Source organism: Gasterosteus aculeatus, chromosome 3 (genome assembly GCF_964276395.1).
Source record: "Gasterosteus aculeatus chromosome 3, fGasAcu3.hap1.1, whole genome shotgun sequence".
Taxonomy (NCBI): Eukaryota; Metazoa; Chordata; class Actinopteri; order Perciformes; family Gasterosteidae; genus Gasterosteus; species Gasterosteus aculeatus.
In genome coordinates this window covers 10,948,238-10,961,859 of record NC_135690.1, presented here as the reverse complement: position 1 = coordinate 10,961,859, position 13,622 = coordinate 10,948,238, and the positions used below count along the sequence as shown (strand labels likewise).

Below are 13,622 nucleotides of genomic sequence, written 5' to 3'. Positions count from 1 at the left end.
CAGCTTGTGTTGTGAATGATGCATGTTACAAACACTGGTCACAAGAGGGGGCTTTGGTACTGTAGCTTTCGGCCAAAGATCCATTTATGTAAAATATTCACTCAGGCCTTTAGATAACATTTAGATTCAAGATAATACTCAAGTAGAAACAGGCCAAAGCAACCTGCTTCTGCTGTGTTTACCTTTTCTGAGCTGCAGGAGGTTCTCTCTCTCTCTCCCTCTCTCTCTCTCTCTACCCTGGTCTCCAAATGCTGAATTCATTATATCTTATGTAATAGAGCCGGAAGACAGAACTGCTCGTAAGCATCAAGCCTAAGTCGGCCTATTAATACATCCCTTTTAAAAGTTGATTAACAACCTCATGAATATTTGAGTTGTACCACCGTCTTCTGCTCCATGTGAAATCTGCTTCATTCATATCTTCATAATCCAGCAAACACAACGTGACATGTTTAGTTATCCCCGTGCCATAAGCAGGTTGTATGTTAGAAAGGAGCTTTGTAAACTGATCAGACTTAAACTACCAGTGCGATGAGATCAAAGGTCACCGTGAACACGGTGTGATCTTACCGGGAGGAATTAAAGGTAAGTGTGATAAAATGCCACGCGACTGCAGCGTGCGCGGTGACTTTGCACTGGTGTCGGGTGGACACGTGGAAAACGAGCAAACACGTGAGCCAAAGGGTATTAGTGGTGTGCATTACCTCAATGAGGTCTGTAGTTTGTGGCTGAGAGCGCCCATCAATATGCATGTCACAGAGGAGACGGGTGGGCAGACAGAGCCTGTTGAGTAGACTGGAGGAAAAAAATGGAAAGAACTTTTAAGAATTTCAACACTTACGGAAATATGCTTTGACGCTTTCTTGCTGAGTTTCAGGACAGATGATTAACAGTCTCAGTTTAGGGGGCAATTTCCTGGAGCCTACGTGGTCACCAGCAACTGCTCCAACCTGGAAATAGCTCAGCAAGTGATCTGTACGACCACATGTTCCGTTTGTATGTATTTGACAACCACATAGTGTGCTTGTACGCACGTGAAATAGAGCAATAGTCAGATTGGACAGATTTCATTCCCCAAGAAAAAAATCCTTATGCTAAAACAATCTGCTGGCTTTATCTTCATATTTACCAAACCAGACATCTTCGTCTCACTCAACAAGAACGCAAATAAACAAGCAAACTATTCCATTAAGAGAACAAACCATGGAAAAGAGATCAGATGTCTGTTGGGAAATTGACAGGTGCGAAAATAGGATTTATGGCCAAAAATACCTCCAGACGAGATAAATTGAGCACAGGAGGGATGAAAAGAGACGTGCTGGAAATAAGGGGAACAAAGTGAGAGTAAGGAAATTAAAGACCCTTTCATGCTCCACGACAGTGACAAAATACCTTCGACCAAATCCCGCCTGAGATATTATTGTGCTGCTTTGGCGTTGGAGCTCAGTGTGAGTAAGCGTCTCGTTATCTCACTTTTGCAGCCAGCTCTATTGGATTAACATAATCGTGAACTAGTCCGGGCACCCAGAATACACAAACCGACAAACACTTCTCCAGCTTTTGGGTGTGTGTGTGTGTGTGTGTGCACGGGCAAGTTCCCTGGCGGGGCTGGGTTTGCAGTGCGTTCGTGTATTTGTGCAGCTATCTGTGACTCAGCAAGGCCCCACTGGACGCCTTACAGGTTTTGGTTTCACCAACAAAACACGTCACCAAGACCCCGGTGTAGACCATGAGACGCCGTACAGGTCTTGGACAACTGGATAACCTTGTAAACAACCATAGAGCAAAAAGTACATGTAAAGGCAGAGGTTGAACCAGAAGACAAAGCAACAACAAAGACCAATTCTCCAGGCGGAACGGTGACACACAAAAGGACGCACCGTCTCCTCTCAGATGTCCTTTTATTGCCGGGGCACCATACAGAGTAGTCAGGCCCCTGAGCCTGTTTGCAGATACGCACCAGCAGCAGGACCATTGCTCTCGCTGCCGAGCGGCCAGTGGCTGACGCTTCACTATCAATCAATAGCCCCCTTTCACAGAGGAGGGCAAAATGGTGGTTGTTAATGAAAAGCATTGAAGGACTTGCTTATCTTTAATTCTGCCTCCCCTGGGTGCTTCAGTCAGGACAAAATTAAATTGTAAATAATTAAAGCCAGAAAAGTTCAAAAGTGGAGGACTTGTGAGCCTAGGAAATATAATTAACTTAATATAAGTTGGAGCAGTTTCTTGTGATCAGCTTAGCACAGCCTTCTGGGAGGTTTGATTGCAATTTGGTGCTGTCATCCATATGTGGCAGTGATCAATGATGAAATTATCTTGAAATAACTGAAACCCTATTTTCCAAGCACTGGTCTGGAATTATATCCTGCATTTCTCGACTTTGGTGTAAGTAATGACACGGCTCCGGCGCTCAAAGGATTTTCTTCCTATTTTGTGTGTTTGGGTGCGAGTGTTTCTCAGCGCACGTGTCAGCGGGCTTTTACAGGCAGGTAGAGGCGCTCTTACTTTACGTCACATCTCCAGAGGTTCCGTTTGCTTTAAGCTCAGTGGATGCACAGAATGGTGCCAACAACCAAAGGCAGGAAACATGGCAGCCGGAGCTCCTGCACCCGTTAGCTGTTTGCGTTTCGGTTTATTCACTGAACTGGCTGGCGGTCACAGCTGTGCTATTGATGTGACCGTAAACCGGCTGAGTGCGTTTCTGTCCTGAAGCGCATCCCGACCACTACCGTACTTGTGAACGATGGTGTACAAAGATACAAAGAAAACGTCCATTCTCAAGCACAACAATATCCCAATAAGTTACCACTAAGTATTTCAGTGGGAAGCGACAGTGTAATGTGAGTGCAGGGGAAAGAGTCCGGCTGAAATCCCATCAAATAACACACGATTTGTTGTCTTTGGAACGGGTTAAACGAACAACATAACACCATGTTAATTAGTGAGTTTGGTGTTCGTGAGAGTAATGCAGGATTAGAGCGAACGGAGCCTCTTCAGAGCGTAATGTACTAATAGGTCACTTGTGTCGGAGTGGATGGTGGAAGCAAAACTCAAGCTTTTGTCTGTGTGCCTGATCACATGCACATATGTGCCTATATATGGCGTGTGTTTGCAGTGTGGGGGTGTAAAAGAGCAGAATATTAAGGTCATTTTCTTTAGTATATCATCAAAGCTCATCATCTTCTGCTGCTTCCAGAAGCCCAAATGGAGCAAAAACTGTCCAGACTGAGTTCTCCGAGCCAGGTGTTTGCCTTGTGTGCAGAACACATGACCAGCAACTATGTGCATGTTTATTACTTGTCATTCCATCTGTCTCACTGTGCTGACATGTATCAGGGCAACCAGCTATCCGATTTCTAGGCCGCACCCTTGCTCGTGGCATCACATGGCCTAACGAGTGTGCTTAGCAGAATGTAATACACCCTACACGACCAGCCCATATGCGCCTGTGTCGTCTGCAGAATAGAGAAGAGTTACACCTCAATAGACATTATACAATGCACTCTGTATATACTGAAGGTACCCATGCAAGTATTACACCTAAAGCCATGAGAGCATCTCAGCATACTGTTTAATAGCAACCTACAGGCACAGTACATGGGTCACTATGCCAGTAGGTATGTTCAGGTTGGTGCATGTATATGCATATTGCCATGAGTCACTCCCTTATATGACATGGGAGTGTAAGACACAGACGTACGCACAAAGTTACAATAGTGGTGTTGTAATTTAAAAATAATTTCCCCCATACTGAAAGACTCCTCTTCTCAAACAACAGATTGTTTACAAACTGCAAAAAGGAAAAACTTTGCAATTGACGTCTTTCACAGTACACATGTCAACATTACGCGGGCATGACGCGATGCATGAAACCAGGGCCCTGGAACCTGAAAGCCTAAATGTGATGCAGCCGTCATTGTTGACGAACAGTTAGTGAAGCCAATACCTGTATATCTGTAGTTCATTTTGGACGAATCCCAACAATGTGCACACACAAGCTCCAGTGGATGTGTGAAGAAAGGTTTCTCAGCAGTGTTGCAGATCACATAACAGTAAGAAAGCAGATTGTTTGCAGCCACTTTATCCTCACCACATTTTATAATGAATGAAAATTGCAAAAAGCCACTACAATAGGTGTTTTAAATATTTTGCATTGTAGAAAAAGCACAGGTGTTACTCACAACATTACCAATGGCTCGGTTTTATTCAAGTGTTACAGTAAGCCATGATAGTGTGAAAGTGAGCCGGCATCCAAAATAATCTAAAATTGAAACTAAATTCAATTCAGCCATCATTCATCATTTTTATTAGCTACACATGTGCTTTTCTCTCTACCTTGCTTGCGCAGCTGCAAGATGTCGCTATCATTACAGGAAAAAAGGGGTTGCATACATCCATCATTTGCCACACTTTCATAATATTATTGCCTTTTATCAATCATTCGTGACTGCTTCTGCCTACAGGGTTGCGAGGGGCTGCAGCCAATCACAGCTGACATTGGGCAACGAGCAGGTGCATAGGGACAGACATAGGGAACTTTTTCCCTCACATTGGGATGGCAGATTTCCACTGTGATAGTACTTTTTCCACCTACGAGTCACCTGTATGTCTTTGAACTGTGGGAGGAAGCAGGAGGACGTGGAGAAAACCCACACAGGGAGAAAGTGTAAACTCCACTCAAAACGGCCAAAACCAGCTAGCCTGTTTGAGATTTTTTTCTTTTCTTTTGTCAAAGCGACAGTGATAACCGTCCTGCAACGATAAAACTTATGAAGAAGTCAAATCTGTACAATATTTTAAAACAAACAGCTGGTCCAATCATTGTGAGACAATGCCCCCCATCTCAGATCCCTCATACGGTCAATGTTGCTCTTAAGACAAGTACGACAATTATTCTAAAACACAACCGATTGCACTGATTAAATACACACAGACAGAATGGCGCATCGGAGCGGCTAACTATTGGTTTCTCTGGTCCACCGAGGATCCTTTTCTTGCTCCTTTCAAAGTTTGTAACAGTCACTGTCAGTGCAAGTGAGGAGGTTTGTGACGTGGGACCGTCGGCTGTTGGATGCTGAAAACCGGAGGCAAAACAAAACAGGTGTGGATATTTACCATTGTGGACTGAAAACCAAATTGTTCCTTACAGCAGTAGTTTCCTTATTGCTCTAAAACTGTAAATTCATTAAATGGCAGCTTTGGACTTCAGTCCAAATTGTTATTAATTAATTAAACTCACTAAGAAATTAGAAGCATGGATGTTTTGTTTTTAAAGAATGACTCAAATAATAAAAATTAGGATCATGTGTATAAAAATCCAGTTTCCTTTAATTACTTGAATTAGTTTGTACACACCTCATAAGGCTTTTTAATGCATCGACTGTGCATGCATAAACAAAACAAATCAAACCCCCCAAAAAAAGGCTGAAGTAGAACCAATTTTTACATTCTCCTGATTACTTGCTATTGAGCAGGGCTCACTGCCAAACCAGACGTTAACACAAACAAATCTTCAACACAAACGCCTCAACTGCAGTTTGTTGCTGGGCGTGACAGAAGAGGGAGCTGGACAATCAGCATAAAACCACACGTCACTGGACCAAAGATGGACACACTCACATCTGCAGAAGCTCAGTCAAAATGTGCAGCTACATGTTACACACCAGTGAGTGCATGCGTGTGGACACATTTAGTAATCAAAATGATGTAAATGCATTTGATCCCTCGTCTTTCAGTATAAAGCAGAATGACCACACAACTTTACATCTCACATAGTAGCCGTGAAGCCAATATATCTACTGTGCTTATTATGCAGCTCAACTGGGAATTGTTTTCCTTTGAAAACAAAGCTATTTAAGTAGGGTCAAGAAATATATTGTTATATTGACTGGTGACGTGGGCATCTATCTAATTTGTAAAATTAGAGGTACAGACAAATTGCGTCATGTACCTGTTTCTCCTTTTTTGGTCACAGCTGGATCCGGATGGGGATCAAAAGAATGTCTAAACATGTTGGGAAAACTATCTTATTTGCTGCCTTCCCTGTAGTTAGATGAGAAGATAAATAAAGCTGTTATCCATCCTCTCATCCAACCTTTGGTGATTGGTCACCAAACAACATCTGAACTACACGTTGGTGAATGTGAGCATTGATGCTGTCACACAAGCCTAAACGGCATCCCGTTAGAAAAGGACGAAATAACAAACCACATCGAACGGTCCGGCATTTGCATACACCGTCAGTAATACCCAAATGCCGGGGAACCTCCATAGTGGCATCCAGAAGGTGCGTTACATCAACTGCACATGACCTCATCTCTGTTGAATCCTCTTTCTTCTGTCCGAGCCAGCTGAGCCTGTTAAACAGACTCTGTTGGGCCGCAGTCTAATTGGACTTCATGACAGTCCTGGAAGTTGACAGGAGGCACTGTGGGAATCAGCGACGGGGAAAGGGGAGGGGAGGGGTGGGGGGTGTGGGGGTGAGACATTTCAGACAGTTTGTGACGTTTTCAAATTCCCGTTGCCATGGTCACTCCTGGCTCGCAAGCTGCGACCCGTGTCGGCGGGCTCCTCCTCGTCCTCCGGATCGAGCTGCTCGCCTTTCTTCTTGACGTAGCGCTCGTAGAGCACCATGGCGATGCCCATCACCCAGGCCGACACGGTGCCAGCGGCGAAGATGACGAAGCCGATGACCACAAAGAAGAGGTAGTCCCAGGAGCCCAGAGTCTGGTGACATAACGTCCGTAGCTGGAGGCCCACCTCGCCCAGACGACGACCCTGCAAGTCAGCGGGGGAGCCGCACACCGTCTGGCCCTCATCTGTCACACACAGGCCGCACATCAAGGGGGAATGATTAAGGGTTGACCACGGCTCAAAGGAACACTCATATGTTGTTGTTGTTGAAGTGCGGGGTGACAAATGGAACACTGGAAGACGAATGTTGTTTTTTCTCCATACATAACAATCGCAGCCATGTCCCGGAGTGACATCGCACACACCACTAAGTCATCTTTATCTGGACCGCATGTGCGTCATGACGTTAATCCAGGACAGTGGCCTTCTTGATACAGATGTTTTAGTTAGTAAATCTGCATCTGGTCTTTGTTAAAATAGTGCTTTTGTTTCTCAAAGCAAGAAAACCACATGTAGACTTAATTCATGTTAATGTCACTGAAAATCTGGCTTTCATGGGAAATAACCGAAACAGTTTTAACTTTGGAAGAATAGAGTATTCAAATAGCACCCTGTCAGAGTAGGAAGATGATTTTGCATTTAACCGCTACTCTCAATTGCGAATAGCAAGCAATTTTACTTAAATGTAACAAACATATACAAAATAATTAACATACATCTTTGCTGTCATTTTAAGGATCCCTTGATGTGGTGAGAGTCATAATAATGCACAAATGTTAAGAGCTCACGAACAAAGCTAAGAGACGTAAACGCCGAAGCACTAGTGTGACGACTTTATCAGAAAAGTACTTGGCTTTTGCAGCTTCACATGTAGCAGCGTCCTGGGTTGGTGCGGAATTGAGTTATGAATTATTCAAACTCCTTTCTTCTCCACAGGATTAAAGATTGACTTGGGCCTTTGTGTCTGTCTGAAACGGAAGATAATGAGGTTGCGTATCGTCAGTGGCCGCGTACGGATACGACTAAGACGTCGCTGGCATCCGCAAATCCTACTAAGATACGTTGACTTCCTCCTCTAAAAAGGCCTCTCCGTCAAATATGTCACGCGACGGATGTTGAGCTCCGCAGCAGCTGACGAGAGCCAACAATCCCGAAGCCTCGCTCAGTCTTGTATTAAACATACAGCACAACAGTGTTGCCGTCGCCATACGACCACTGTTTTTAATTGGCTTCTTGCGTTTCAACGCTGTTGTGCAAGGGCGGTTGGGGGGGGGGGGGGTCCCACCGGGGGAGATCAAAAGACTTGGAGGTTTCTGCACAGGGAACAGTTTTTTTTGAGACCCCATTTCACAACAGCCTTAAAATGTGCATCCTCATTGTGCTGGCATATTATGAAAACGCTTGTGCATACATGTAGAACAAATGAATACTGACACAGAAGCATCTGCTCGGCCTCTCTGCCCGCTGCAAGGTATTTTGGAGAAAGTTGAGAAAGAGTAATTGTGCAGTGATTGTGTTGTATTTTCTTTTTTTCTGAGTTTGATGTTAAAGGTATAGAATTGCTTAAAATTTCACTCATTTCTTGTTTTGTAAGAAACACAATCACTTCACAAAAAACAAATCCTTCAATGACAAACTTCAGTTCACTTCCCCTCATGTTCCAGATGTGTCCATTTAAAATTATTTTAATGGATGTTAAGTGACGCAGCAATTAATGGAACTGAATAGTCCATGTTTACAGTTACATGTGTTGCCATTTATCCAAAACTTGTGGCTAACTATTATACATGTGATTGTTGCTTTAATCGGAATCAGAACCACATTTCTTGCAAAGTATGTTGTATTTCACTTGTCGAGATGGTGCAACCAATAGACACAAATATGTACACAATAAGTGCACAGGACAAGAATAATGTTTTAATATACTAGTCCAGTGTATTTTCAATATTAAATAGAGCAGAGATAGATTGTGTAAAATTCATTCCTGGAGTGCAGGAGGGGGGAGGCGGAGTCAGCGGGGGCTTTATTTACCCATGCACGTAATGTGGCATGTGCTGTAAGTACTTGACTCCGAAGGAGCTCCTCTGAACCAACTCATTCACTGGTTCATCCTTTCACTTTAGATCATTATATGAACTATTTGGTCATTACTTTTGTGTAATTATTTCAGTTGTTTATCCTCTTTCAGCTGTCCATCTGATCCATATTATTTTGGCCGACTATGGATAACCTCTGCCACTAGTTTGCATGCTCTCTCGGAACCAACACGTGGTGCTGAGGTGTTAGAACTGACTCAGGCTGGTGGGAGGTGTGATTTGACAGAAGGTGACAGCATCGTTCCGTAGCTTTCAATCAAACAGCTCAACCGACAAGTTAATTTAATCGGACGACAAAAATGGACTTTTGTCCCGTGTATTTTATTCATTCGCTGCATGCATCTACGCTCTGTATCTCAGCCTCTCTGGTGGCTACCGGATCTGAGAGCGAGTGTTGCAGCTGGCGAACATGAGGGCAGTCGGCCTCTCAGAGCTGCTACATCTACTACCCATAATTCAAAGTGTACTCTGATCCTCTCAAAGGCTGCTGCTGTGCACTGTTCACACAATATGCTGTAATAGAAAGACACACATCCATGCATGCACAGATGCACACACCCTCTTATCATATGCACAATTCCCCTCTATTGGAATTTTACACGTCTGCCCTTGCAGGGTCTGCTAATGTGTGCGTGCATGTGTGTGTTTGTGTGCGTGTGTTTGCATGTTCCTGACAGCGAACGAGGAAACCCTTCTGGCTTCACCCCCCTCCCCCTCTCCTTCTCCCACCCTCCCCCTAAGAGACGGCCATATCAAAGAAGAGGGCTTTCCCTCCCTCCGTCCCCCATCCGCACGCCACTCTATTTCTAGACATTCTCCTTATATAACAACTAAAAGAGTGTTAATCTAGCCGGGAAGGCGAGACAGAGCAGAATCTGTTGGTTCCTTCCTGAAGCTTCATCGCTCTGCCGCTTGCCGCGCGTTTCACTAACCAGAGGAGACAAGCAAGGCCGCGGTGCATGAACCAGGTGAGACCCAGACAAGAGTTAACGGGGCGTTGGAGACGAAGCTCGCAGCTGAAACCTGAGGCGCCTCCAAAATATAACCCACTGTTTTCCGCCATGACAAATAAAAGTGTGTGTTATTTGGGGGGGGGATGCATGAGTCAGTGAATGCCAGAGAAGAGATTGACAGACTGTGTGTATAACCGAGGTAGAGAACGTGTGAGTATCTCTCCTCTCCCCTGCTGGCAGCTGTCACTGGAAGAGGCTCCACTCCAAATTAAGTGACACAAAAGGCAGCGAGCAGCAGGGAAATAGGACAGATCTTGTTTTGGACTCGGCCTAAGACGCACACAGGGACTGTGGCAAACTATAGTACGTGTGTGCGGATGCCTGTTTTTAGTCAGCCTGGCGGATGTGTTGTAGCTATGGCGTTAGAATTACGGAGGGCTTCTTGCTCAGTAAGACACACTATAAATAGCAGCTGCCCTTTTGCATAGTGACACATCCACACCAAAGTATGAGCAAAATACCTCAAACGGAGAAAGAGGGTTGAGTATCAGTCAAATCTATTAGCTTGACAGCGATAAAAGACATTTATATTTCATGGTGGAACCGACACATTAACTACATCTGCAAGATCGCTGAATAAAACAGAGCTCGATTAGTGAAGGTCTTTCTGGTTTTCCTCCCAAAGTGCAGGATACTGAATTAATGAGCAGCAACAGAAGCGACATTGAACGACTCCCGGCCTCTGATCTTCTCTCCCGTCTGCTATTTTATAGTCTGAATGCTGTCACGCTCACCTGAGCACATCTCGCCCCACTGAAAGCTGCGCAAGGGTCCAACTTTGTAAACTTCTCATGTTTATTCTTCTTCTCCACACACCACATATTTTGCACGACACACTGTACCACATGATGTTACCATGAGGTGACATTTGTTGGAAAAGGTTTTGAGGGGAATCGAACAACGATGTCCTTTTTCTTTTTAATTGGCACCAGCATTTAATGAATCACCTTTTATTATGTGTTTGCAGAACAAATAGTGAAAATATATTTTGCGAGTCTTTATGAATTTTAAACAAGAATGAACAATGTATGGTTGTGTTGTGAAAAATCTTTCTGGGTGATGCATGGCTGTGGTCCCAAACTGTGACCAAATTTACTTTTAAAAACTTGAAGGCCTGTCTCAAAAAGGGCCCCTGAATCAAATCTGGTTGTAGAACCTTTATTTATTCAGTTTTGCTCTTTGTTGCTTTGTGTCCTAAAATTAAAAATGTTAAGAAAATTAACATCAAATCATAGTGAGTAAGAGGCCTTAAGTCAGAGACTATTTTTGTCCTATAACGGTAAGTTTGTCATCCCCAGTTAGTCCCCTTGATGGCACCTAACTGCTGTGCATCGGTATATGATTCATCAAACCTCTATAAACATTAATTATAATTTATAAATCTGTTTTAAATGATGTACTGTCAAAAAGAGGCACTAAGTTGTCTGCTTTTTCTATTGCTTTTATAACTATTTCTGAAATGTCTTTATCGCACTGTTGGTGTTAAGGCCAGAGTGTTTCTTTGTATGGAGGATAATAATTCATTTTTTGGGGATAGAGGAAGGTTATTGAGGGCAGCCACCAAATAACAATAGTTTACATAACGGGTATTAATAATTAATACCGAGCAGCAGCCTTGTTTTGTGATTTCATCTCTGGGGCCCGTCCGCTTGACATAAAGAGCAACAGGTCGTGGTGTGATTATATCTCGCTTACGTGACATTAGAAGACAATATATGAACAACTGATAAAACCTTGGAACTTGAAGCCCTCCAGGTGGACCCACAGGCACAAGTCCTCGTTGTCGCACTCGCAGCTCCACGGGTTTCCGCTGAGCCCCACCGAGCGCAGGGTGGGCAGCGCGATCAGGGAGGTGATGTTGACCGCCGTCAGGTTGTTCCGACTGACGTCCAGCACCTGGAGGGCCGCGTTTTCCACGAAGGCGTCCTGGTGAATCTCCGACAGCCCCGGGTTGTCCGTCATCCTCAGCATCACCAGGCTCGCCAAGGGCCCGAACGTCCTGTCCTCGATCCGGATCAAGGTGTTGAACGAGAGGTCCAGGTAGGCCAGCTTCCGTAGGTTCCCAAACGTGGACTCGGATATCTCCGTGAGGGAATTGTTGCTGCAGTCCAGGTACACCAGGTCAGACAGGTAATTGAGCGCGAGCGGCGGCAGCTCCACGATGCGGTTGTTGGAGATGATGAGCTGCCGCGTGGCCAACGGCAAGTTGACCGGGAAGGTGGTCAGGTGCTGCCCAGCGCATTGGACCACCAGCTGGTCATCACACACGCACCTGTCCGGGCAGCCCGTGGAGAGCACCGGGGACGTGCTCACCGCCGCGGCGAGGAGGAGCAGGACTACGAGCCGCAAGGGTTGCGCGCTTGGCTGCGGGGCAAGACGCATGACACCGCCGACGGCTTCATCCACCCCGTTCGGAGAGAGTCAGGCGCGGTCACATTCTTCATCGATACATCCTCACCAGGCTGTTTGTCTCAGAAATAATTCCCGCAGAGGTCAAACCACACGCGTGCCCGTGGCAAAACTCTTGCGCGCAACGTCTCAGTTCATCCTGTCAACGGTCCTGGATCCGGCGCTCAATCCGCTAGCTGGAACTTGACAGACCAGACGCCTTCATGCTTTTACGAAGTTTACCTATTTAGCGGCGTTCTTCCGTCGAAACGAAGCTACTCGCACGCCGTCCGCGGTCACAACGTCCTCTCATGCTGTGCTGCTCGCGGTGGTCACGGTCAGTTCCCCCGCTACAATGTTGCCATCCTCTCTGTGCTCTGCGCAACTGAATCCAAATGTGGGTGTGCGTGTGTGTGTGTGTGTGTGTGCGTGTGTGTGTGTGTGTAGGGGAGTAGGGGGGCATTGTGGAGTCATCTCTCGCTTTGGACTGAGCTGGCGGAGGCGGGGAGGAGGGGGAGGGTGTGTGTGTGTGTGGGGGGGGGGGGGTAATGGAAGTAGCGTCAAAATAAATGGGATGCATTAGTAACCATGCAGTAATAAAAATGACCACATTGCTGCAGCTGCAGTTCCAGTTATCCATCTACATTTGCCTCAGGTGTGTGTGTGTGTGTGTGTGTGTGTGTGTGTGTGTGTGTGGGGGGGGGGGTTGTACAAAAATAGGTGCACCTGACAGTAGTAATAAAGACCTACTTTTGGGGGGCGGGAGGGGTGGGGTGGGGGGTTGGCATGTGACCTTTGACCTCAGACACGTGCAAGAGGGAACTTTTGGGGGGTAGGAGGGGTGGGGGGGTGGGCATGTGACCGCCGCCATTTTGACCGGAAAAATGCGTCATTGAACTTTTGGGGGGTAGGAGGGGTGTGGGGTGGGCATGTGACCGCCGCCATTTTGAAGTCATGCCCCGGAAATGCGTCATTTTACGAATGGATACGTAAACCATTTTTGACGATGATGTGCTTGGTTTTGATTGGAAATTTGCCATTTCAGTGGGTGTTTTATGCGATGGGTGCTAGTTTTGACCGGAAACACGGGACTGTAGGAGGGGTTTCATCATATATATATAGATGGGTTATTTGGCGCCTCGATCGAACTTTCCTTTTGGACTGTTTCACGCTCCAGGATTATTAGTGAAACAGCAGAGGCCTATCCCAGTGTGGTCCCAGTGGCGTCTTCTTCTTCTTCTATTCAAAGGTATGAGAGGCCCCGCCACAAACCAGTGAGACATTGGTACTTCTGTTCAGATTCACCAATATCAGCTTAATGCATGAACTAGGGGGCTATCTTCTTAGCCAATAGAACACAATTTGTAACCTAACAGAGGAAAGCCCTCAGGAAAACATACATCTTAAGGTTTAACGAGGAACACATATGGCGACTTAGTGCAGCATCATGTGACACAGCACACCAGCCGGGGCCAACCCCCAAACGTCTTCT

At 45.6% G+C, this 13,622-nt stretch overlaps 1 protein-coding gene across 1 annotated transcript; it reads right to left on the bottom strand.

Moving 5' to 3' along the window:
- Positions 1 to 4,065: 4,065 nt before the first annotated feature.
- Positions 4,066 to 12,619, bottom strand: LOC120815707 (leucine-rich repeat-containing protein 52). The gene is made up of 2 exons (XM_040170610.2): positions 11,476 to 12,619; positions 4,066 to 6,818 (listed from the first exon to the last, which is right to left on the bottom strand). The coding sequence occupies exons 1-2, from the start codon at positions 12,122 to 12,124 to the stop codon at positions 6,490 to 6,492; spliced, it is 978 nt and encodes a 325-aa protein (XP_040026544.2). The 5' UTR covers positions 12,125 to 12,619; the 3' UTR covers positions 4,066 to 6,489.
- Between the last annotated feature and the right edge of the window lie 1,003 nt (positions 12,620 to 13,622).

What these genes read in the sequence shown, in the direction of transcription:
- LOC120815707 (XM_040170610.2), bottom strand. Translation starts at nt 12,124, where the DNA reads ATGCGTCTTGCCCCGCAGCCAAGCGCGCAACCCTTGCGGCTCGTAGTC. An exon ending in GGAGGGCTTCAAGTTCCAAG is followed by an intron (nt 6,819 to 11,475) that starts GTTTTATCAGTT and finishes TGTGTGTGACAG; the next exon opens with ATGAGGGCCAGACGGTGTGC.